At 49.0% G+C, this 26,095-nt stretch overlaps 1 protein-coding gene across 1 annotated transcript in view; it reads right to left on the reverse strand.

Moving 5' to 3' along the window:
* The window catches only part of dnah1 (dynein, axonemal, heavy chain 1), a 1,119,271-nt gene that overhangs the window by 894,811 nt on the left and 198,365 nt on the right, over positions 1-26,095 (reverse strand). Inside the window, exons 10-11 of the mRNA XM_072472076.1 lie at positions 14,076-14,287; positions 8,078-8,376 (exon numbers count right to left, since the gene is read on the reverse strand). Coding sequence (XP_072328177.1) covers positions 8,078-8,376; positions 14,076-14,287 — 511 coding nt within the window. The remainder of the gene's footprint in view (positions 1-8,077; positions 8,377-14,075; positions 14,288-26,095) is intronic.

Genomic DNA, 26,095 nt, shown 5'->3' on the forward strand with positions numbered 1-26,095 from the left:
CCCTAACCTTGAGGGGCTAGGCCCGAGCCGGACTGATTTCCGCCCTGCCAGCTGGCGGGAAAGGCCTTTGGTGCCCCGCCAGCTGGCGCGGAAATGACATTGCCGGGCGGCTCATGCGCGGGAGCGTCAGCGGCCGCTCACGGCATCCCCGCGCATGCGCAATGGAGAGAGTCTCTTCCGCCTCCGCCATGGTGGAGACTGTGGCGAAGGCGGAAGGAAAAGAGTGCCCCCAAGGCAGAGGCCCGCCCGCGGATCGGTGGGCCCCGATCGCGGGCCAGGCCACCGTGGGGGCACCCCCGGGGCCAGACCGCCCCCCCCCCCCACCCCCCCAGGACCCCGGAGCCCACCCGCGCCGCCTTGTCCCACCGGTAAGAGAGGTGGTTTAATCCACGCCGGCGGGACAGGCATTCCAGCAGTGGGACTTCGGCCCATCCGGGCCAGAGAATCGCTGGGGGAGGGAGGGCCCGCCAACCGGCATGGGGTGATTCCCGCCCCCGCTGAAACTCCGGTGCCGGAGAATTCGGCAACCGGCGGGGGCGGGATTCATGCCAGCCCCCGGTGATTCTCCGACCCGGCGGGGGGTCGGAGAATCTCGCCCCTGATGTGTTGGGTGTTCTGGATCACATACAGGTCACCAACACTTGAAGTAGTGCAACACTATTTTATTAAAAGGTTAACTATTTAAACATACTTGAACTGTGGGTAAATACGATACTAGCTTTAACTAAAGACCTTTGCCTTGTTCTAACCAGTTGATGCACTCAGCACATGGTGAATGTCTGTGTTGCAGGCTGTGAGCTCTGTGCTCCTAGCTAGCTGCTACTCGAATGAGCGGGAACTCTGATGCCCCCTGTCTTTATAATGCGTGTGCTCCCACTGGTGATTGCCTGCGGTGTTGTGTATGTTGATTGGTCTCACTGTGTGTCCATCAGTGTGTGTCTGCACCATGATATACTGGTGTATATTATGACAACACCCACACTCACACCCACTCTCTCGCCCATACTCTCTCCCACACTCACACCTTACCCAGACTCACACCCTCACCACACTCACAACCATACTCACACACACACACCCTCACACATATCCACACCCCTATTCACACCCACACTCTCACTCACACTTACACCCCCAGCCTCACCCACACTCACACCCATATTCACACCCACACTTACGCCCTTACCCCCAACCTCACCCACACTCAAATTCACACCCACACTTACACCCTCACCCAAACGCTCACCCATCCCTCACTCACACCCTCACAAATACTCACATTCTCACTCACACCCAAACCCACACTCACACCCACACTAATACTCACACCAGCATCCACACCCAAATCCACACTCACACCCACACTCACATCTTCACCCACACCTACACTGACACCCTCACCCCACCCACACCCTCATCCACATCCTCACACACACCCTCACTCACACCCACACGCACTCACACCCACACTCACCCCCACTCACACTCTCACCCACACTCTCACCCACACATCCCCACTCACAACCAGATGCACACCCACTCACACCCACATCCTCGCCTCACCCACGCCCACACTGACAACCACACCCTCACTCACACACACACTCCCATTCAGATCCACATTCCCACCCTTACTCTCACCCACAATCACACCCTCACTCACACTTACCCCAGCACTCATACCCAAACACACTCACACCCTCAGATTCACAGTCTCACACTCCCACCCACATTCACCGGCACACACTCACACTCACAACCTCATCCTCACCCACACCCTCACCCACACCTACACCCTCACCCATACTAACACCCACACACTCACCCTCACACTCTCACACATCCAGACCCTCATTCACACTCTTACTCACCCCTTCACCCCCACTCACACCCACACATTCACATCTACACCTACTCACTGACACACACACTCCCACTCATACCCTCACCCATGTCCTCACACACACTCCGACTCACACCCTCACTCACACTCCCATCCACACTCCCACCCACGCCAATACAGCAACTCTGACCCTTACCCACACTCCCACACACATTCTCGCCCTCTCGCATACCACCACTCAAATCCGAACCCATACTCACACCCACACTCCCATTCAGACCCTCAACCACATCCACATTCCCACCCTCATCCACACTCTCAACCTTACCCACATTCACACTACCATTCATAACTTCATCCACACTCCTACCGTCACCCCCATTCCCACTCTCACCCTCACCCACACTGACACTTTCACCCACACTAAGCCTCTGCCTCACTGACACTCTCATGCAGACCCAAGCCCTCACCCACACTGCACCCATATTCCCACTCATACCCTCACCTACATTGAAAACCTCACCCACACTGACACACTCACCAACACTCCTACCCACACCCTTACCCACACTCATTCACACCCACGCCCAAACTCACCCTCACTCGCCCCCTCACCATCCTCTCAGGTCCCAGCGGCTCCTCTCGGGAACCGTGACCTCAGTCCCAGCTCCTCTCGAGCCCCCGCGGTTCTGGCTCCTCTCGGGGCCCCAGATCTGGCTCCCCTTGTAATAAGGTGGCCCAGCTCCTGCACCTCTCAAACACCCCGAGATGACAGCCCCGGTTCCTCTCAAGCGCCCCCCCCCCTCGCTCTTCTCAGGCCCCCTGGTCCCGGTTCCTCCTGGGTCCCAGGGTCAATTTGAAATTATATACAGGTGCAAGAATTATAGAGTCTGTATTATGGGGGCACTTTAATTATCTAAATATAGACTGGGATAATAATATTGTCAAAGATCAGAAAGGGGAAGAATTTAGACCATAAGACCTAGGAGCAGAATTAGGCCATTCGGCCCATTGAATCTGTTCTGCCATCAATCATGGCTGATATGTTTCTAATCTCCATTCTCCTGCCTTCTCCCCATAACCCCTGATCCCCTTGTTAATCAAGAACCTATCTATCTCTGACTTAAAGACACTCAGTGACTTGGCCTCTGCAGCCTTCTGCAACAATGAGTTCACAGATTCACCACACTCTGGCTAAAGAAATTCCTCCTCATTTCTGTTTTAAAGGATCATTCCCTTAGCCTGAGGCTGTGCCCTTGGGTTCTAGTTTTTCCTACTAAAAACATCCTCTCCACATTCACTCTATCTAGGTCTCTCTGTATTCTGTAAGTTTCAATGAGATCCCCCCTCATCCTTCTAAACGCCATTGAGTACAAACCTAGAGTCCTCAACCACTCTTCATATGACATTTCTTAATTCATCCAGAAAAATCTTTCTAGATCAGTACGTTTCCAGCTTGATCAGGAAGGAGTTGCCGTATCTCATTCTGGAGAATGAAGTAGGTCAAGTGGAACAAGTATTAAATGGGGAATATTTAGCGATTAGTAATCATTGTATCAAAAGGTTTAGGTTGGCGGTGGAAACATAGATAATAGAAGCAGAAGGAGGCCATTTGGCCCTTCGAGCCTCCTCTGCCATTCATTATGATCATGGTTGATCATGAAGTTCAATACCCTGATCCTGCCTTCCCCTCATATCCCTTTAACCCCAAGAGCTATATCTAATTCCTTATTGAAATTGCACAACGTTTTGGCCTCAACTACTTTCCACAGATTTACCACTCTCTGAGTGAAGAAATTTCTCCTCACCTCAGTCCTAAAAGGTTTACCCCTTATCCTCAAACTATGATCCCTAGTTCTGGACTCTCCCACCATCGGGAACATTCTTTCTGAATCTACCCTGTCTAATCCTGTTAGAATTTTGTAAGTTTCTATGAGGTCCCCTCTCACTCTTCTGACCTCCAATGAATATAATCCTAACTGACTTAGTCTCTCCTCATATGACCTGCCAACCCTGGAATCAGCCTGGTAAACCTTCGATGCACTTCCTCCATAGCAAGAACAGGTAAAAACCAATCCAGGGTAATAATAATAAACTGGGGTAGCCAACTTCAATTGGCTGAGGACAGATCTGTTTCAAGTAAATTTGAATCAAAGATAGACAAGCAAAACGGTAACAAAACAATGAGCTGCTTTTAAAGAGGAGATACAGAGTTACAGATAAAGATACAGAGATACAGATAAAGAGTTGAGAACAGTCAAGGTATATTCCCAAAAGCAAGAAAGATAGAGAAGCATTGCCAAAACTCCCAGGATGATAAAAGAGACAAAGTGTAAAATGGAGCAAAATAAAGGACGAATATGACCAATGTCAGGCTGATAATACAAGCAAGAAGCTGGTTAAATACAGGAAGCTCAGAGAAGTCAAAAAAGAAATCAGAGAAGAAAAGAGGATGTAAGAGACTGACAGCTAACATAAAAGGAAATGAAAAGTTTTCTATAGGCATGTAAATAGTAAAAGGAATAGTATGGTCGATTAGCAACCAAAAGAGGACTTAGGAATGGAGGGAGGGGGCATAGTTGAGGTACTAAATGATTACCTTCCAATGATTACCTTTAACAATGAAGAATAGGTTGACTAAATCATAATAAAAGGAGGTAGCTGAGACAGAGGAGGTATGAGGTAGGTTTCTTTCTATGCTGTAACCATTCTGTGATTCATATTTCCTCTGACTCTACATGAAGATTTGGGTCCTAATTAGGCAAAATTGTTTGAAAATTGTTTTAGGGTTCAATTTAATGTTGCCCACTCATCTTTTCTGTAACCTCTCTTTCTCTGCCATTTAACCTTAACAATTTCCTGAAGAGCCATACTAAAAACATCGGATTTAGGAGTAGGAGTAGGTGATTCAATCCTTCAAGTCTGCTTTGCCATTCGATAAGATCATGGCTAATCTAATTGTGGTGCCAACTCTGCTTACCTGCCTGCCTCCTATAACCCTTGACTCCCTTACCCATCAAGGATCTATCTAACTCAGCCTTGAACAGGTTCAATGACCTAACCTCAATTACTTTCTGGGCAAGAGAATTCCACAGACTAATGACTCAAGAAAAAAGTTCTCCTCATCTCCACTTTAAAAGGGAAACCTCTTTTTTCTAAGCAGTGTCCACCAGACGCTACATATATTCACAAAACCCGTTCTTTGTGAGCAGAAATAACATATCCGCACATTGTGCCTTTTTCAACTAAACAAAAGCTTGGGAGCAGATACTTTCCGGTTCATTTCCCATGGAATGTCTTGACCAAACAGATATACTTTCAATAAATTTAAACAAAATCTTTATAGTTAACTATTCCCAGGGGTCGCTGAAATGGAGAGGGTCTCTGGTGGGGGTCGTTCTTATGGGGGACTTCCAAGCAGGGGTCTCTGTAATGGAGGGTCTCTGGTGGGGGTCTCTGTAATGGGGGCTGGTATCTGTGGAGTGTTTGTAATTGGGGGGGGTCTCTGGTGAGGGTTCTCTGTAATTGGGGGGTTGCTGGTGAGGGTCTCTCTCATGGGAGTCTCTGGTGGGGGGTCATGTCACCCTCGTACTGTGGGGATGGGATGACCCACAAATTCCCAGGGGTGGGGCTGATTTGTGTCATGGGGGGGGGAAGGGAGTGCCCAGCCGCTGGACTTCGCTATCAGGCTGCGCGCTCAAAATGGCGACCCGATAGTGGAATTTGGCTAACGATTGTGACTCGCTTCCGGTTCAGCTCCCACCGTGAGCGTAAATCAGTTGTGATTCAGCTCTGGCAGGAGAACATAGGGCGGGATTCTCCGTTGCCCCACGCCGATATCGTAACCGGCGACAGGGCGAAGAATCCCTGTTTATGACCGAATCGGGGGCGTCACCTGTTTTTGGATACTTCACCCTCTCCAAAACGGTGTCATCGAGGAATACACTGCACACCGTTGGGACCGCCTCAGGACATTAACTGAAGGCCCTCTACCGATGCTCTACCCCGATGGGGCGAGTTCCCGATGGTGCGGAATATGTGTGCTCTTAAGTTTTCGTGAACCCAGCATCTGTGTCCAGCGCCGCCAGTCGGGAGGAAGCCATGCTGCTGGCCGGGGAGGCTTCCGCGAGGGCTGGGGGGGGGTCTGGTGGAGGGTGGCCAGTGCGTGGCGAAGGGTTGTTCAGGGGAGCACTATCTGGCAGGTCGGGTCCGCTCGCGGCCGGCGCCATGTTGTACGGTGCGACCACTGCAGGTCGTCGCCATGCCCATGCGCAGCCACGGAACTGGCCATTCTCCAGGCGTTTATATCGGTGACCCCTCACCGGTCAGAGGATTGGTGCTGGGTCCTCACCAATTTTTTCGTCGTAAAACGAGACAGTTCCTCCGGACATAGACTCAAAATCAGAGAATCCAGCCCATAGTCTCCCATACAGAGAATTCCTGCGTTAGTATCTTTAAAATAGTGAAATACACCAACGTACTTCAAGTGAGCAAGAACAGAAATAGGAGGATAGGTAGGATAAATGCTTGGCTAGAGGGTGGTGTAGGAGGGAGGCAGTGGTGCAGTGGTATTGTCACTGCATTAGTTAACCAGAGATCCAGAGTAATGTTCTAGGGACCCAGGATCAAATCCTGCCTTTGCAGATGGTGAAATTTGAATTCAATAAAATCTGGAATTAAAAGTCTAACGATGACCATGGAACCATTGTCAAAACCCATCTGGTTCACTAATGTCCTTTAGGGAAGGAAATCTGCCGTCCTTACCTGGTCCGGCCTGCATGTGACTCCAAACCACAACAATGTGGTTGGCTCTTAACTGCCCCCTCAAGGGCAATTAGCAATATTGGTATATCAGGGTCATGGGTACCCGCGCAGGGAGTTGGAGGAGATGGAAACTAAGTTAGAAACAAAAGGCAGAGAAAGTGAAAACAAAAGATGGGAATAAAAGGCAATAAAGAAACAGTGGTTCTATTGTTCCCAGAGATCGGCTATTGTCAGGAAAAGTTGTAGGGAAACAAAATTAAGATTCTGTATCTATGCACCCAACATTAAAAAACAAGATAAATGAGCTGATAGCACAAAGAGTTAAATGGGTATGATCTGATAGTCATTACTGAGCCATGGGGGTGGACTCTCCATTGCCCGACACCGGTATCGGGATTCCTGATTGTCCGGAGAATAGCAGGCCATCCAAAAAACGTGGTCGTCACTAGGAATGGAGGAATGTTGAGTGCTCGGAGAGTTATAGGTCTAGAGGAGGTTAAAGAAACAGGAAGGAGTGAGGCTATGAGGGCTCTGAACACGAGGATCAGAATTTTTAAATTATGGTGTTGCTGCACTGGGAGCTGATGTAGATCAACTTGTACAGGTGAATGAGTGTTATTTTGAATTATTACATGCTGGGGAATTTTGGAAGAGCATAAGGTAATGAAGGATACATTATGAGAGGACAATCAGGAGAGAATTGAAATGTGCACAAAGTCATAAGATCTGATCAAGCAGACTGAGAGGTCTGTGGCTAGCCTGATACTGGTTATTCGCTGGAGTAACTACAATAACAACAAGTTATTTTACACCTTTAACAATGTACAATGTTTCAACAGACTTTGTGGTAGTGGGGTCAGAGAAAATTCAAACTGAACCGTGTAAGAAAATATTCGGACAGGTGATCAAAATATTGATCAAAGATGAAGGTTTCAAGAAGCATCTTTAAAGGAGAGAGCTAGAATGGGATTTCCAGAGTTCATGGTCAAGATAGCTCAATGCCCAGCTATCAAGATTAGGGATGCACAAAAGGTTATAATTGGCATAAGTTTGTTGAATTTTTTAAAATTCAGTCGTACTTAGTCGCAATATTTTACAATATGTTAGTAAATGCACCATTTCAACAATGCAATTCGGGCTCAATAACTTATCTAAATCAGTTCCTCTTGACAAAATGAAGTAACAACAAAAGATGCAGAGAAACAGTGACAAATTCAACAATATAGAAGAAAAATGAATGCAAGAAGCAATAAAGCAAAGATGTACGACAAATGAATATTGGTATTTAGAACAATGGTTCAAAATATCAAAATCATTTACTTGCTTCTGAACTTAAATGGTGTATTTAAAACCGTATATAAAAAGATTAAGAAAATACAGGAATAAAATTAAGTATTTGATAGAAAATATTTAGTTCTGAAGGCAGAGTAGCCGGTGGAAATATGCTCAAGTGCATCTTGGAAATCTTACTTGAAATTGCTGTTAAGAAGGTCTTCTCCCCATTTGAAATTACTGGAGCAGTTGAGGGAACTATGGCAGCCATCAAGGATCATCTGAGTGTAGTTGACAAGGGAGTCTTGCACAAGGTAGCGGAGAGAGTCCTGAAGGTTATACCTAATCATTTCCATCAGCATGTGCAGCTTAGATTTGCGATAAACCTCCCAGTTAGACTCCCGTAAGTTAAACCACCCTTTACGAACATCCCACAGGCTGGCACGTAAAACTTTCTTCAACGTATTGATCCAGCTATCGCTAAGAAATAGTTGTATCTGAAACCAATAAGGACAGTGGAGTTATTGTCATTTAATAAATATTTTTAGACAGAGTATCTAAATAACTATTTCTATATTCATCTTTACAAAACTTTTTATTGGCTTTTCTCATATTTATAAACAGTTGTTACTAATATACATTACATTTTTCTTGCCTGCGCTAATTTGCTTTATTTTACAGAGAGGTTTGTTTTGTCCTTCATTTGACTAACTGTATGTACATTTTGCTACCCTCTGGATCGGTCTATGATATCCCCCTTCCTCCTCCTCCCCCCCTTCCCCCCCACATTGGTTTCAGCACCCTTCCTCTTCTCTTGTGGTTTCCCCATTTTTCTCCCCCCCACCCAGGGTTGCGCAGTCCTTTGGTTCTTCATCTTTTTTCTTTCCCCTGGCTTACTCCTCGTTGCTGGCCTCGAACAGGTTTTGGAACAGGCCGACGAACTGCCCCCAAGTATCCAGGAAGCCTTCCTCTGACCCTCGGGTGGCGTACTTCTTCTCCACGTGGAGAAATTCCGAGAGGTCAGCGAGCCAGTCTGCAGCTTTGGGTGGTGCTGCCGATCGCCAGCCGAGCAGGATTTTCCGGCGTGCAATTAGGGAAGCGAAAACTAGGGTGCCGGCCCCCTTCCCCATGTGTAGCTCAGGTTGCTCCGATACCCCGAAGATTGCCACTATTGGGCATGGCTTCATCCTCACCCCCACAACCTTGGACATTGCCTCGGAGAAGGCTGTCCAGAATCCAGCAAGCTTGGGGCAAGCCCAAAACATGTGGGTGTGGTTGGCCAGGCCCCTCTGCCACCGTTCACATTTGTCCTCCACCTCCACCTTTACAAAACTTAAGAAAGCTTGGCATGTGAATGGCCATTCAGCTCGTGTACTTTAGTCACTGTTCACATATGGGGCGCGATTCTCCGATCCCCCGCCGGGTCGGAGATTCGCTGGGGGCTGGCGTGAATCCCGCCCCCGCCGCCTGCCGAATTCTCCGAAGGGAGAAAAGTCGGCGGGGCGTCAATCGCGCCGCACGCCTCGGAGAATGGCAAGGGCGGGAGCGAGACAATGGACTCTGGGGCTGCAGATATTCTCCCGTCCGGATGGGCCGAAGTCCCGCCGACGTGACCACGGGTCCCGTCGACGTAAATCAATACACCTTTTGAACGGCGTCACCCAGTTCTGATGGTTGACGCTGTCCAGCGTGGAGGTAGGTCACGGCCTGGGGGTTGGCCGCAGGAGAGGTGATGGCGTGGCCGCAGTCTGTTGTGTGTGGGGGAGAGGTGTGTGTGTGGGTGTGTGTGCGGCAGGGGGGGGGGGGGGTTGGAGTGGGGTGGGCTTCGGGGGAGTGCTGGGGATGGGGTTGGGGGGGGGGTGCGTCCCGGGGAGGGGTACGGGAGGATGAGTGCCGGGGAGGGGGGCGGGGGGGTGGTGGTGCATGCCGGGGACGGGGACGGGAAGATGAGTGCCGGGGAATGGGACGGGAGGATGAGTGCCGGGGACGGGAGGATGAGTGCCGGGGAGGGGGACGGGGTGGAGGGGGACGGGGGTGGGGGGGTGTGGAGGGGGACGGGGGTGGGGGGGTGGGGGGGGTGGGGGGGTGGAGGGAGACGGGGGTGGGGGGGTGGAGGGGGACAGGGGGGGGGTGCGCGGGGGCAAGGGAGTTTGTCCGCCTGGCCAGGTGCCATCCTCCAACAGTCACACCCATGCGGTCCATGCCATCTGGCGGGGGGGGGGGGGGGGGGGGGGGTGTACGGGGAATGATGACATGTCGTCGTTTCCCCCCACCCCCGCAGGCCGTCATGTTTTCCGATCAGCCAGTGATGTTGGCCACCGTGGCGGGAGCCGCTATTCTCCATGTTGCCCTGGATGAGGAGGAGGAGCGTGCCAGAGAGGCGGCGCAAGCTGCCGCAGAGGGGCAGGCGGCAACCGCCCAGGCTGGAGGGACACTCGGCCGACAGGACGAGGAGGGGGAGGAGCAGGGGGAGCACGTAGTGGAGGAGGAACACGAGGAGGGGGAGGAGGACGACGCGGCAACGGAGGCACCCGAGGAGGCCCCGTGTGTACCGTCCCCGGCTGTCGTACCAGGACCTCACGGACCGGGAGTGCAGGAGGAGACTCCGGATGAGCCGGGAAACCGTGGCACACATCTGCCACCTGCTGGCACACCTGGCACCGTGTGGCACTGGGGGGGGGGACCCTCTCCCCGTGTCCGTCAAGGTTACGGTGGCCCTGAACTTTTATGCCACGGGGTTATTCCTGACGCCAGGTGGGGACCTGTCCGACATCTCGCAGCCATCGGTGCACCCGTGCATCCGGGCAATGACAGACGCCCTATATGCCATTGCGGACCGCTACATCCGCTTCCCTGTGGACCGGGCCAGCCAGGATCCCCGGGCCGTGGGCTTCTCTGCCGTGGCTGGGTTCCCCATGGTCCAGAGCGCGATCGATGGGATGCGCGTCGCCATGCGGCCACCTGCAGATAACGGCCATGTTCACCAATAGGAAGGGGACCTATTCCATGAACATCCAGGTGGTCTGCGAACACCGCATGATTATCCTGCACGTCTGCGCCCGGTACCCGGGAAGTGTACATGATTGATACGTGTTGTCGCCGTCTTACATCCCCGGCATGTACGAGGGACGTCACCCCCGGATGAGGGGCTGGTTGCTGGGCGACAGGGGTTACCCGTTGCGGTCGTGGCTGATGACGCCTATACGGAAGCCACAGAATGACGCGGAGAACCGCTACAATGATGCCCATGTAGCGACAAGGGGTGTGATAGAGAGGTGCATTGGCGTGCTCAAAATGCGATTCAGGTGCCTGGACCTCTCAGGGGACGCCCTCCAGTATCCGTCAGATAGGGTCGGCCGCATCATTGTGGTGTGCTGCGTCCTGCACAACATAGCCCAGCAGAGGGGCGATGTGCCGCAGGCAGAGGAGGGCGGAGTGGAGGAGCAGCAGGAAGAGGCGCAGTCCTCCCCAGATGAGGGGTGATGGGGGCAATGGTCAGGGTAGACGGGCTAGACATGGGCGGGTGGCTGTCCACCGTTACCGGCTGGGCCAGCAGGCACGGAACAGGCTGATAGACGCCCGCTTCACTGACTAGGGGGCGTGGGAATCGGCGATAATGGCCACATACCGCACACCATGGCAACACCCGAACACCTGGGCCTCCCTCATACCCCCCACCCATCCACCCACCCAGCACCCTCACCCCCCCCAACTCCACCCACCCGACCCGCATGCACACCACCCCCCCATTGCCGATCCACCTGCGGCACAACGGCCGGGCTCACACAGTCGCCGGTAAGCATGTCTATTGCAGGCCATGGAGGATGATGACAACCCGTTCTGCGGTGAGCTCCTGGCTCCACATCGTTGGACGATGTCTGACCCATGGCCATAGTACCACCATCCACCCGGACCATCCCTGCTTGCGGCTGCGACACTGCAGCGCACGGTCCCGTCCTCTGCCCGGGGGATGGTGAGGGAGGCCCAGGGGGAAGGGGGCAGACTCACCTGGGGCCGACGTAAGACCACCCCTCACACACACACTTGCGCTCAACATACATGACACCCCCGCATGCTTTGGACAGAGCACAAAGGCAGCTTCTGTAGGTGTAAAATTGATTTTAATAACAAAAACAGTGCATACTCGTGCCCTAGCCCCTAAAACTCATCTGTGCCCTGCACAACTTACTCAGTGTCTAAATGTTTGGCCTTACGGGCCTTTTGACTACGCCTAGGTGGTTCCCCAGACGGTACAGCAGAACTGGAGGTGGACTCCTGCGATTCCTGCCCTCTGACTCGGGATCCCTTTGGCAGCCGTTTCCTGGGGCATCCTGGCCTAGATGGGCCGGGCTGCGGCCCGGGCGACTGGGATGGCAAGCTGCCAGCCTGTCCTGCCCATTGCCCATCCGATGCACCTGGGAAGGAAGGGGGGGGGAGTCCAAGGTGTTGAGGTGTTCCGGGACCTCCCCTACAGGGGGACTCGGGACGGGCCCCAGCACCTCCTCCTCCCTCGGGGTGCCCGATGGCCCCCGGGCCTCTACATGGGTCGGGGATGCGAACGGAATGGCCATCCGACGCCCCTCCGACACCTGGCGCTGCCAGTCCTGGAGGCCCGTGCTGGTATCGACAAGGGTCTGCAGGTTTGCAGCCATGGAGCTCAGGGAGTTGCCCATCCCTGTCTGTGACTGTGCGATGCCGGCTAGCGCATGGCCAATGGCGCCGATGCCCTCAGCGATGGCCTGCAGAGACTGGGCCACTGCCTGCACAGACTGGGCCATGGCGTTGAACGCCTCTGCCATCTGCCGCTGGGTCTGGCTCATGGCTTCCTGTGAGAGGGCAGCCATGTCCTGGGCCACAGACGCCGCCTGCACGGAAAGCCCCAGGCCTCGCAAACCGCTCCCCATGTCTGACACCGTCGCACCCATTACCTCCACCGCGGACGCCACCCGTACGGTGTCGGCCTGGGTGGCACGCATGACCGGCACCACTCGCAGCTCCTGGACGCGGGTGGACTCCTCCACCTGCGACTGCAGCCGCCGCAAGCTGGCCGTCACCCTCTTCGCTCGTCCCAGGTTCGGTGGTTCCATCGGAGCTATGGGTGGGTGTGGTATCTCCAGGAACCCGGGATCCATCTGGGCGGCAGACGTTTGCTTGCGCCGGGCTGCCCTCCTACCTCCCGGCCCCTCAGCTGCTCCTCCCGCCACCTGCTGTACCGGGACGGCTGTGTTGTGCGCACCAGTGAGTGTACCAGATGCCTCATCACTAAAGTGCCCAACCGAGGTGAGTGTCTCTGCGATGGCGGAGGGTTTTGGAGATAGCAGTGGCGTTGTGTCGTGCGCATCATCCGACTCTGAGTCCATGGTACTTTGGGGTGGCGGTTCGTCTCCACCCATCCAATCTGTGTCACTGTCCTGTATTTCAGTTTCCTGGGTAGGGGTCTCCTGGGTAGGGGTCTCCTGGGTAGGGGTGTCCTGGGTTGTGGTTTCGTGGCTCGGCTGCGACGGGGGCCTGTGTCTGCCCCCCTCGTCGCTGGGTGGCACACGCCTGCGTTGCCGCACCCGCATGAGACTGGGGCGTCATCTCCCTGTTGCTCCAGATCTCTCCGTCACCCATGGTCTCCGAGGGGCATCCTGCGGGCGTCGCGTGCCATAGGGTCCGGGTCTCTCCGTATCCCGTGGGGCATCCTGCGGGCGTCGCATGCCAGAGGGTCCGGGTCTCTCCGTATCCCGTGGTCTTCGAGGTGCATCCTGCGGGCGTCGTGTGCCAGAGGGTCCGGGTCTCTCCGTATCCCGTGGCCGCACTGGGGCATCCTTCGGGCGGTCGGCATCTGCGGGGATGGGTGCCTCGACATTTCCTCCTGCGATACACAATGAAGCATGCATGGTTAGACATGCAGGCGGTGATCAGGTGATATGGGGGAGGGGGCATATGGGGGATATGGGGAGGGGGGATATGGGGGAAGGGGGATATGGGGACAGGCTTTCGGTGGCTCACTTGCTGGTGGGCCCAGAAGCAATGATTGCCAAGTTCTTCATTCTTTTAGCTAGTGGAGCAAACATATCCTTGGAGAACTTAGCTTCCCATTCCTTTTTCATGACTGCGCCTCTTAAAATGCCCATCTTCTGTGTTTCGATGTGCAATCAACAGTAAATGAAATTAATTAATAAAATGAAAGAGGCACTATCTAAGCCAATACCTGCGCATGAGCCTGGGACTGCATCTGCTCAAACTCCTCCAGTCGGACACCTTTTATCAGGGTCACAAAAAATAGAGACATGGTTGCCACTTTGTTGCACTCAGCCCGTACTTTGCACAGGGCTACGATCACTTCTGGTTTGGTCAGCAGAGTGTTAAAGGAAAATGCTTTTCTGTTTCGAGAAAATGGATAATCTGGGAGTTGTATACGTCCTAGGGAGACAGAACAATATTCATTCTATTTTCAGAACACAACGCACAAGCTCAGGTTTTGTTGGTACAACTAAGTAACCAGAAATATATTGCATAACTGAACGGTCCACTCATTTAAACAAATGTTTAAATCATTACAGAGATGATTAATTTGCAAATAGTTTTGTAATGTGTAATATTACAAAAGTGATCCTTTTTCAATTCTCCACAAATTAAATTACCTCCCGCCTGAAGCCAGTGGATTCCTAGTGGTATCAGTTTAGCCTTGCATTTGAGTTCTGGGTGGTGTTTCTTTAGAGTTTGCCTGTTAACCTAAGAATATCACAGACTGTTATTTGTAAATACCTTTCTTGTTTATTTACAGATCTATATTGTAAGGGTCCTTCCTGTTCTTGTTTATTCCTTTATTTTCCCTTTCTTTTATTATTTGCTGTTACATCTTAATCCATGGATGAGAAATGGACTTTAAGGTAAAGTAACTTGTATTTAGCCTGTGCCTTTAAATTCAAGCAGAGGACAGCAGGAGAGTTCAGTGATGACTGGAGTTGATTGATTCTGCTGGTGGTCAATGAATTGGCAAAAAGGGGAGGTGCTCTCCCCAATGACAGGTGGTGATTGGCTCTGGTCACACTGCTGTGTTTCTCAGAGTGACAACGATTTCTTTTTCATTTCACATTCATTTCTGCAAGCTGGATGGAGGAATGTGATCAACTCAGTCCAGAAATATCCAGTTAATTCTCACCAAAAGGCCACTGTGAGAATCCAATAACGCTCTCTCTAAAAATAAGGGGCAAGCAGAATCCACTGTTGGATAACTCTCTCTGTGGAGAGGGGGCTATTGTTAAGCCAGAGGCCACGCCTGGAAAAATTGTGAGTAAGATATACTGCTAAGCTGCAAAGAAGATCATTCCATGCTGTAGACAGAGACTTCAAACCACGCTCAGACCATGAGGAGGGTGCACTGAAGATCTCATCATCTGAAGCAACGATTCCTAGTTTTGACCTCAATCCTTATCATTTTTTCACCCTTTCCCTTCCCCACTGTGTTTATCTGTCTTGCGTGTGTCGATAGAGGATGGGGCAGTAAAGGGGGGGCAGGTGCTAAAGAACATTCATCCAACTGTTTTCACTACTTATTTCATATTCGTTCTAGTTTACATAAACAGTAATTGTGTTTAAATTGATAAATCTAGTGTCTGTAATTATTGGGCAGCCAAGGGCCAAAGGGCGGCACGGTGGCACAGTGGTCAGTACTGCTGCCTCACAGCCCCAGGGTCCCGGGTTCAATTCCGGCACCGGGTTGCTGTCTGTGTGAAGTTTACACTTTCTCCCTGTGCTGCGTGGGTTTCTTCCGGGTGCTCCGGTTTCCTCCCACAGTTGAAAGTTGTGCAGGTTAGGTGGATTGGCCATGTTAAATTGCCCCTTACTGTCCAAAAGTTTAGGTGGAGTCACTGGGTTACGGGGATAGGGTGGAAGCATAGGGTGCTCTTTCCAAGTGCCAGTGTAGACTCGATGGGCTGAATGGCCTCCTTCTCCACTGTAAATTCTATGATCTTGTGTATTTTCATAAGAATTATTGGTTTATTCACTTGTGTTGTGACTCCGGGGCATGTGGGTTTGAATCAACCACACAATAGCCCAGGGTGGGGTAACAACATGCATCTCAGTACTCCACATGGGGTTGTACATTTACTTAATCGTGTGATATTGCATCATAGATACATTAGCCGTTACATCAAAATCTGGTGCTTTACAGTTTCCAGTACACATCTATCGGCACTGATGTCATTTGAATCCACTTTGTGCAAGAGACTATAGTGCTACAGTTAGATGAGGCCGAGGAGTTAAAACAGCCCCGACCTCACACTAAATTTGCAATGTTGCCCAGCCATCCCACTGCCCTTGAACACACCCCAAGTTAGAATCAGGACTCCTCAGCTGCTATGATGAGTCTCCTAACAGCTAAATGCAGAATATAGATCGGAAATAAAATCTTCAGCCAGTCTCCTTGACACAGTACATGATAAGCTGCTATAAAAATAACAATGGAAAATTAGAAATTGAGATAGTAATTGCAAAGCATATGGGACCTTGGAGTGCATAGATAGAGGCATTTAGTACAAAAGCGGGGAACAGGATTCAAAATGCGCAGGGGTGACAGGCAAAAGTCGCCCGAAAGACTGCAAAAGCTCTGGAAACTTCAATCACTGGGGTGACCAATGAAAGAAAAGTCGCCTTCCGTATGTGGAAGAGACAGAAACTTGAGAAGCTGCCCCTCCAATCACAGCTTCTAGGCACGATTCAACAGCCACGCTGTGTCCGAATAGCAGCTTGCGGCGGTGCAGCGTGGCCGTTTAAAGCTGGGGGACCTCGCTCCCAGGATCTACCCAGCTCGCCACGCCTCCCGAGTTCCGACGAGATCTTGCAAAACGCTGTAATGTGAATACTGCCCACAATGGGCGGGATCATTTTTGGGCAAATCTGCAAATGGGCGGCATGGTAGCACAATGGTTAACATTGTTGTTTCACAGCGCCAGGGTCCCAGGTTCAATTCCAGGCTTGGGTCACTGCCTGTGCAGAGTCTGCACGTTCTCCCTGTGTCTGCGTGGGTTTCCTCCGGGTGCTCCGGTTTCTTCCCACAAGTCCCACTTGTTAGTGAATTGGACATTCTGAATTCTCCCTCGGTGTACCCGAACAAGCGCTGAAGTTGCTTCAGAGACCTTGGCCGAGCGCCGTTCAGCACTGGTCCCCACAAATGGGGACTAGATGGAACAGCACTCATGTGGGTCTCCCAGGGGATCGGAGGCCCCCAGCTGCATGCCCTTTGGGTAGGGTGCTGCCCTGGCACTGCTGGTGTCACCTGGGCACCCTGACAGTGCCAGCCTGACACCCTGGCAGTACCAAGGTGCCCAAGTGGCAATGCCAGATGCCATGGGAACTGCTAGGATGCTAGGTTGGCACTGCCAAGGGTGCCCATAGAATCCCTACAGTGCAGCACAAGACCATTCAGACCATGAGTCTGCACCGACCCTCTGAAAGACCACTCTACCTAGACCCACAACCTCGCGCATTGATCGCAGTACTATCAACTGTACCACCATGCCCCCCCCCCCTGCCTTCCAAGATGCCCAGTTAATAGGTGTCTTGATGGTTCTTCTTCTCTTAAGTGGTGGGGCCTCCTTTGTTGAGGTTGACATGGTTTTTCTGGTGTCGGTGGGGCTGGTGCGCTGCCCCAGGTGCGGTTAGTGAGCAGCGGGGCCGGCCAGATGGTAAGCTTTGAGGTGTGCTGAGTATCTTGGCGGTACTGACTCCAATGCGCAAGAATGTGCTGGACTAGGCCAGGTCTGGTACTGTGGTTGGTATTCTGTTGCCCCCTTATTTTGGGATGTCCCTTCTCGCAAGCACTTATTAGGAACATCCTGAGAGGCTGTGTTTTGAGTATCCTTGGGTCTACTGATTCCTATGAGCATGTGGGTAGGGCCTGGGTCAGGTCCTGTATAGTGGTTGATATCCTGTTGACCTCCTTATGGCTGGGACGTTCCTTTATCTGAATTAGCAGCCTTTTCTCTTATCATAGATAGAATCATAGAATTTACAGTGCAGAAGGAGGCCATTCGGCCCATCGAGTCTGCACCGGCTCTTGGAAAGAGCACCCTATCCAAGGTCAACACCTCCACCCTATCCCCATAACCCAGTAACCCCACCCAACACTAAGGGCAATTTTGGACACTTAAGGGCAATTTATCATGGTCAATCCACCTAACCTGCACATCTTTGGACTGTGGGAGGAAACCGGAGCACCCGGAGGAAACCCACGCACACACGGGAAGGATGTGCAGACTCCGCACAGACACTGACCCAAGCCAGAATCGAACCTGGGACCCTGGAGATGTGAAGCAATTGTGCTATTCACAATGCTACCGTGCTGCCCCTATGGGGGCAACTATGCCCCTTCTTTGTCATATGGTGGAGGGTGTGCATCTGAACAACACAAGCCTATGGCTGAGCCCTGGTCTTTTTTATCCTGAGACTCTCTGCTCCTGGTAGTTTCCTTTTGCTTTTTCCTGTCTTGGTTAGTTTGATGGGAGGTGCTGGCCGCACTGATTATAATCCGACTCTATTGTATGAATATTTGCTGGTCCTCTCTGTATAAATATGTGGAATGATGATCGTTTTATACTGTGCCCGATATTGAAGTTTTATTGTGTCTTGTGGTATATGTAAAATATCCTTTTAGAACTGGGGTTCTCGCAGATTTTCCTTGCAATTTCTTATTTTTGTCATGGGTGGGGTGGGGTTAAAGAATCTGTGATTGGCTCCTGCAAGGGTAAAGATAGGCCTGATATCCGAGGGGAACGTGTTAAATTGTGTTATTGATGCCTGTGGTTGTTGAGGAAGATATGTTCTGGTGCCCACCCGAACATGGCGTGAAGATCTTATCCTGAATTCTCGTGGTCGTTGTGAGCAATCGCTGTGTGGAAAAGGATGCACTATTTTACCATGTTTTCATGGCTTTATCTTTCTCTCCTTGGTTCTCTGGTGGTGCGTATAGGGGCAGCAGGTGGAGTCCAATGATTGTGCTGGGCCAACCATATTGCTATTTGGCTGTCCCCCCCTATCTATGTGTGTTGAAACATTTTTGTGGAGCTGTACCATTTTCTTGATTTGGTTACATTTTTTTGTTCAAATTAAAAATTTCAATAAAAATGCTATTTTTAACAATCAGTTATACATTAAGCATTAGAGAATATTGTGAGTACTGCAAATGTTAGAAGTTATTAGACACTATAACAGGGCACTGAGATAAATTCAAGATAATCAAGCAGAGTTAACATGGCTTAATGAAAGAGAAATCATGATTAACCAATTTATTGGAGTTCTTTGAAGAAGCAACAAATGTGGATGCAGGGGAACTGGTATGAACTGTACTTTTCAGGAGGCATTTGATAAGGTGCCTTATCAAATGTTAGTACAGAAAATAAAAGTTCATGGTGTAAGGGGTAACTATTGGCATGGATAGAAGATTGGTTAGCTAACAGGAAACAGGGTATAGGCATAAATGGCTTATTTTCTGGTTGGCAGGATGTGACAAGTGTATGCCACAGGCATCAGCACTGGAGCCTCAAGGACGGCACGGTAGCACAGTGGTTAGCACTGTTGCTTACCAACTCCTAGGTCCCAGGTTCGATTCTGGCTCGGATCACTGTCTGTGTGGAGTCTGCACGTTCTCCCTGTGTCTGCAGGGTTACCTCCGGATGCTCGTGAAAGACGTGCTGTTAGGTAATTTGGACATTCTGAATTCTCCCTCTTCGTACCCGAACAGGCGCCGGGATGTGGCAAATAGGGGCTTTTCACAGTAACTTAATTGCAGTGTTCATGTAAGCCTACTTGTGACAACAAAGATTATTTTAAGAAAACTTGTTACAATTTATATAAATGATCTGGATGTTTTTTTTGCTATATTTTCTGATGATGCAAAGATACGTCGGAAAGTCACAAAGAGGATATAAGGAGGCTACAAAAGGATACATAGATAGGTTAGGTGAGTGGGAAAAGGAGTTGGCAAAGTGAGTATAATGTATGAAAATGTGAGGCTGTCTATTCAGGCAAGATGAATAAAAAGAGGCGTATTTCCTGAACGGTGAGAGATTGCAGAGCTCTGAGGTGCAGAGGGGTCTGGGTGTCCTATTTCATGAATTGCAAAAGGTTAGTAGTTGGGGCAGAAGTAATTAGCAAATCTAACAGAATGTTACCATTTATTGTAAAGAGAATTGAATACAAAAGTAGGGAGGTTGTGCTTATACAGGGTATTGGTGAGACCACATCTGGAGTACTGTGTATAGTATTGGTCTCCTTATTTAAGGAAATATATAAATGCATTAGAAGCAGTTCAGAGAAGGTTTACTAGATTAATATCTGGAATGGGTGGGTTGTCTTATGAGGAAAGGCTGGACAGGCTAGGCTTGTAACAGTTGGAGTTTAGAAGAGTAAGATGTAACTTGATTGAAACATATAAGATCCTGGGAGGACTTGACAGGGTGAATGGGGAAAGGATATTTCCTCTTGTGGGAGAATCTAGAACTCAAGGTCGCTGTTCCAAAGTAAAGGGTCACCCATTTAGGACAGAGATTAGGAGGAAATAAATTATCTCAGAGAGTTGTGAGACTTTGGAATTCTCTTCTTCAAAAGGTGGTTGAAGCAGTGTCTTTGAATATCTTTAAGGCAGAGGTTGATAGATTCTTGAAAATGAAGTGGTGAAAGATTATTGGGGTAACCAGGAATGTGAGGTTGAGGTTAAAATCAGATCAACCATGATCTTATTGGATGGCGGAGCAGGCTTGAGGGGCTAAGTGGCTGACTCCTGCTCCTAATTCGTATGTTTTTATGTATGAATAGAAATTGATGGAAGTCTGGAATTGTCTATTAAAACTAGATAGTCTTATTCATGTATAGTTCTCTTAATGTGCCAATAAGATAATAAATAAAGATTTGTTGATGCAAACAGGGCATAATGGCAAGACCACAAAAGTATCGCAAAACAAATCTAATAGGTAAGCACCGTGAGCTATTGAACTCTTTGAGGCTCTAGTTCGTCTAGATCTTCCACTATAGGTGGAGTGTAGACCCACATGGATAATTTTTGGGGCGGCCTGACGCTGGAGTGGCTCACGCCACTCCGTCCCGCCGGGACCCCCACCCCGCCAGGTAGGGGAGAATCCCGTCCCACAAGCTCAGGATCAATGTATGCCCACAGCAACTTTACACTCCAATAGAATTCAATAGGTAAAGGTACCACCATCAGTCTTAATAATGCTTGCAGCCAAAATGAGCCACTTTTAAAATAAATCCCCATTCTTTTAACGGCAAATTTCCAATGGGGAAAAGATGAAAACAACAAAACATTACGCTACACAGGAACTTCATTATTTTATTAGTTATTGGGCAGGACTCTCTGGTTCTCCCAGCCATGTGTTTTTTGGCAGCGTGCTGTTCGCTGGCAGTGGGATTCTCTCTTCCCACCACTTATCAATGGGATTTCCCATTGAAGCCACTCCATGCCGCCAGGAAACCCATGGACAGGAGCGCGCTGCCACTGGTAAAAGAGAATCCCAACGGCTGGAGAATTCCAGCCATTATATTCAAATCATGGAACAGTGCCTTTTTTGAAACTCAGATTAAGCTTTGTAATCTTAGTAACCTTGTTAAAAGGTAAAGTGGCAGAAGGCAAGAAGGACTACCTCACAATATGGGGATTGAGTAAAGTGCCCCAGAAATTTATGTAAAGCCTCCAGATCTATTCAAATAACCTGGACTGAGTTTTAGTGCTAAGTTTTGAAGTTGAGGAAACAGAAGGAGTAAGAAGGCCTCAAAACTTTAGATGGGTAACAAAGCGTCATTTCGATCTGAGTAAATGAAGTACAGTACACCAATTTAAATTTATATAGTGCCTTTAGCTTAATGAAACTTTCCAAGGTGCTTGACAGGAGCATTATGAAACAAGGTATGATGCAACGCCACATAAGCAGTTATTAAGACAAATGACAAAAAAACTGATTAAAAAAAGGTAAGTTTAAATGAGTGACTTAAAGGAGGAAAGTGAGGTAGAGAAGCGAAGAGGTGTAGAAAGGATATTCCAGCACTTAGGGTCTAGCCATCAAAAGGCATGGCCATCAAAACTGTTAGACGTTTTAGTTGCTGTGAAATGAAGAGTCTAAAGTTCTTGTATTCCTTTTCACCAAACACCATTTATTTCACTTCTACAGCCTCTGCACAAAACTCTTAACAACACACCACCTGACAGAGGCCACCTGAAGCCCCTTTACATATCAGTGTCAATTAATGGATACTTAACATAAATGAGACAACTAATTGCAATGTCTCTTAACCCATTACTTAACAGTCTCCCCTTCCTTGGAGAAAAAAAATAATTAGGTGAAAACAAAATTTTAAGAAACTCAAAAACACACACCTGATGCCCCCACTTTTTTTTTTGTTTGGACGAGAAAGAAAAAAAAAGTTACAGAAACAAGCGCCCTTCACTAACAATATCCAAAAGTTTCTGTGAACTCTCCCCTCTTTTCGTAAAACAGTCTGACAGTTGATAGCTCCTATCGACCCATTTAATTTTTGTTATCTGCTTCAAACTTGCGATGTCTATCCGTAACCTCTTTTCATTGACATGTTTTGCAGAGTGCACATTTTCCCACAGGGATTTATTGTCAATGTGACAGACAATAGGTATATTACCCAAATCCCCTAATCCCAAAATTTCTGTCAATATCATACTTATATAAAAAGCCATATCCACCGCCTCTACAAGGCTTAACGTCTCAGCAGCCAACGTGCTTTTTACCACTCTCCTTATTTTCTTTGTTTCCACACAAGTGGGCAACATTTACCATTGTTCCCCAAAAGGAAAATTATAAAACCTCCTGCGCTTGAAACCCCATCACATAAATTTGAGTAGGACGCATCACTATAAACTATGAGTTTCAAGTGCTTAAGGTCACCTGAAACCGGGAACTTCAAAACACATTCCTGCATTTTTAGTTTGGCCAACGCTTTATTTGCTCTTATTATGTCTTCCACTTTGGGATCATTCATTTTTGTACTCCGCTCTAAGACATCAAAACTCACGTCCGGTCTAGTCTGTCTACCTAACCAGTTCAGTTGCCCAATTAAACTTCGCAGTTGCTCTTTTTCTGTCTTTGAAACCATTGCGTCTTTTTGTGAAACTCGGCCACGACTAATTGCTATTGGGGTGATGCTTTCCAAATAAGATTGCTGACGTAAAGTTGCTGTGAAATGAAGAGTCTAAAGTTCTTGTTTTCCTTTTCACCAAACACCATTTATTTCACTTCCACAGCCTCTGCACAAAACTCTTAACAACACACCACCTGACAGAGGCCACCTGAAGCCCCTTTACATATCAGTGTCAATTAATGGATACTTAACATAAATGAGACAACTAATTGCAATGTCTCTTAACCCATTACTTAACAAAATCTGGGAATACACAGGAGGCCAGAATTAGATATCTTGGAAAGTTTTGGAGCTGGACAAGATTACAGAGATAGAGAAGGGTGAAGCTATGGCGGGATTTGAAAACATGCATGAGAATTTAAAAATCAAGATGTTTCTGTTGTGTTCTGTACTCTGGGATAACACAGGCTGCAACTCGATGCAGCTTTGACCAAAGGATACTCCAGACTTTGAAGTAAGTTCAATGTGATTTATTGAACCATTAGCACAGTTCTCCATGAGTTCGACTCTCCTGCTAATTTTGCTGTAGTAACTCAGTCTATCTAACCAGGCTTCTCTAAGCCACGTGCTGGGTGTGATGCTTCTGATCTGCCCCTGTCCTACTCTAAGTGTCACCTGTGGAAAGAGACAGTGCATGTGTGCCCTGTCCTTATAAATGGGTTGTGTAATGCCTCCTTGTGGTATGTCACCTCTGGGTGTCTTGACTGCCCATTGGTCGTGTCCTATTCTATGTGTTCATTAGCTATATGTCTGCATGTCATGATGTCTCTGGTGCTCCCTCTAGAGTTTACTTCATTGTAGTGTATTTACATTAACCCCTTGTGTATTTACAGTGATGCATATCACCAGAGTTTCTTAATTGCAGCCAATGTAGGTCACAAGCGCAGAGGTCATAGGGAAATGGAAGTTGCTGAGCTGAGTCAGAGTTTCTTTAGATGACCTCAAGGTCAAGGAGGGTAGAATGTGGGAGACCCGCCAGAAGTGTGCTGGAATATAGGAGTACTGTATCTATTTAAAGAAGAAAATCCTAAAAAGAAATGCAACACATCTACAGAAGGTAATTGTGACAGCATTTCCTAATAAAGGAGTTAGTGGGAGTGAAAATAGAGGGATGTGCGGGGCTGGGTTTGAGAGGCCGGAGTGGGTTGAGTTAAAGGGGGGTATGACATTGGGACTGATGCCTCTGATGGAGATTCCCAAGGGAGGTCTCCCTTTGGAAGCCCATGCAGCTAAAACTGCCGAGTTACCCACTTGGCATGTGACACCCACTGCTTTGGGTACAATAGAAGCAGGGCTGGGACAAAGCCCTTAAATGGCCATCATTTGACCACTTAAGGGTCTCAATAGGCCTAAGGATAGGTGGACAACCCAATGCCTCCAGTGTCCCCATAAAATTAGGTCAGGGTCAGGCAGGTAAGTGGTAGGTGGTACGAGCCTCCACCAGTCTGCCTTCAAACTCGTCGGTGATGGAGAGTTAAAATTCAGCCTTAGATTAGGTTGGAACGCTGTGTTTTTCTCCTTGGAACTGTTGCTGACTTTTGGATGGTTCAATTGGCTCTGTTTTATAACCTTTGCTCTCGAGTCGCCAAGTATCTTTATGATACCGCCACGAGGTTCAAGTTCAAGTAATGATCAATAACTCAATACACCGATTAGTAAGATTTAAATCAAAACACATTTATTATACACAGTAATCGCTAGTCATGCACAAATTCTACGTCTAAGCTACTTCTACGACTAACAGGCCTACACTTAGCTTCGGACTGGCCCACCAGGTCAGGGGAACAAATGGCCTTTCGTTCGGGTTCTGAGTCTGCGGGATTTGAAGTTGATACGGACTGGTAGCTAAGAGCGCTTATCTCGTAGCGAGCGTTGACTTAAGACTTACTGGATTTCGGTGGCAGGTGAACCGGTCACGGTCAAGGTTGGTTCACGTTGCTGAGTGACCCGGTCAAGAAGAACGATTCGAACTTGGGGGCTTAACTTTATAGTCCCCAGGGTCTTCCCACCTTTCGAGGCGGACCCTGTACCTGGTTCCAAATGATTGGACTTCGTTCCAATCGCTTGGTTCGATTTCTCCAATACTGGAGCGGTTCCCTGATCGATGGGCGGTCTTGAGGTGTCCGTTAACCTCTTTTGTGTTGGCTCCTGCTGGAGCCGGGGAGTCTGGCTTAGCTTTGTTTGTCCCAAATGTTGCGATTGTTCCCGGGGATCGCTTATTAGTATGTAGATGGCTGCTACATTATTATGCAGATGGCTGCTTGTATCGATGCTGTCTGGGCGTTTGCAGAGTTTTATACACAGTAACCTGCACCTGCTGGTTTCTGCCTGTGTTGGCTGAATTTCCCTGCAGCCTTTGATGTTCTCCATTTTACATCGCGTGTGGGCCAACCCAGGTGGCTACACTCCCTCCTTGTGATCCTAACGCGAAGCGTGAAGGATCACATAACTGCGTTGTTTTTCATTCCCTGACCCGGCGAGCACTCTTCTATGGCCTCTACACTGACCATAACTATGCAAAAATGTTTTAACTGACAATTCTGAGGGGCGCTATGTCAAACAGGGACATGCATTACAAAACAAGAAAATGGGAACCTCTAACTACACTAATATACTACACTCACTCAAACATTTCATCACACTAACTTCCTAAACCATACAAACAAAATCATAGCAGTTTTATACACATTTTCTGGCTTGGCAGTCATGCTCAGGATTGTACAATTGCTCATGAACATTTCTTAATTTACAACAAATCGCAAGCGAATGCTCTTTATTATAGATCGCGGGGGTTGGGGGTCTGGTCGTATCCGAAAATAGGGGATCTTATTCTATATACCGGGGTGCGAGCGTGATAGGCTCTCCTTCTCCATTTTCTCAGATAAATAGTCTGCACGATGCAGCAGAGTATCGCCAATACCAATAGGGATTCTATCACGTAGGACAAGGAGTACCAGGTTATAAACCTGTCACACCAAGATGGTGTGGTGTCGTTTGTGACTGGGCTCAGGGTACTTTGGGGAAGTGAATCATTAACGGCTGGGG

The sequence above is a fragment of the Scyliorhinus torazame genome, chromosome 13 (assembly GCF_047496885.1).
Source record: "Scyliorhinus torazame isolate Kashiwa2021f chromosome 13, sScyTor2.1, whole genome shotgun sequence".
Classification (NCBI taxonomy): domain Eukaryota; kingdom Metazoa; phylum Chordata; class Chondrichthyes; order Carcharhiniformes; family Scyliorhinidae; genus Scyliorhinus; species Scyliorhinus torazame.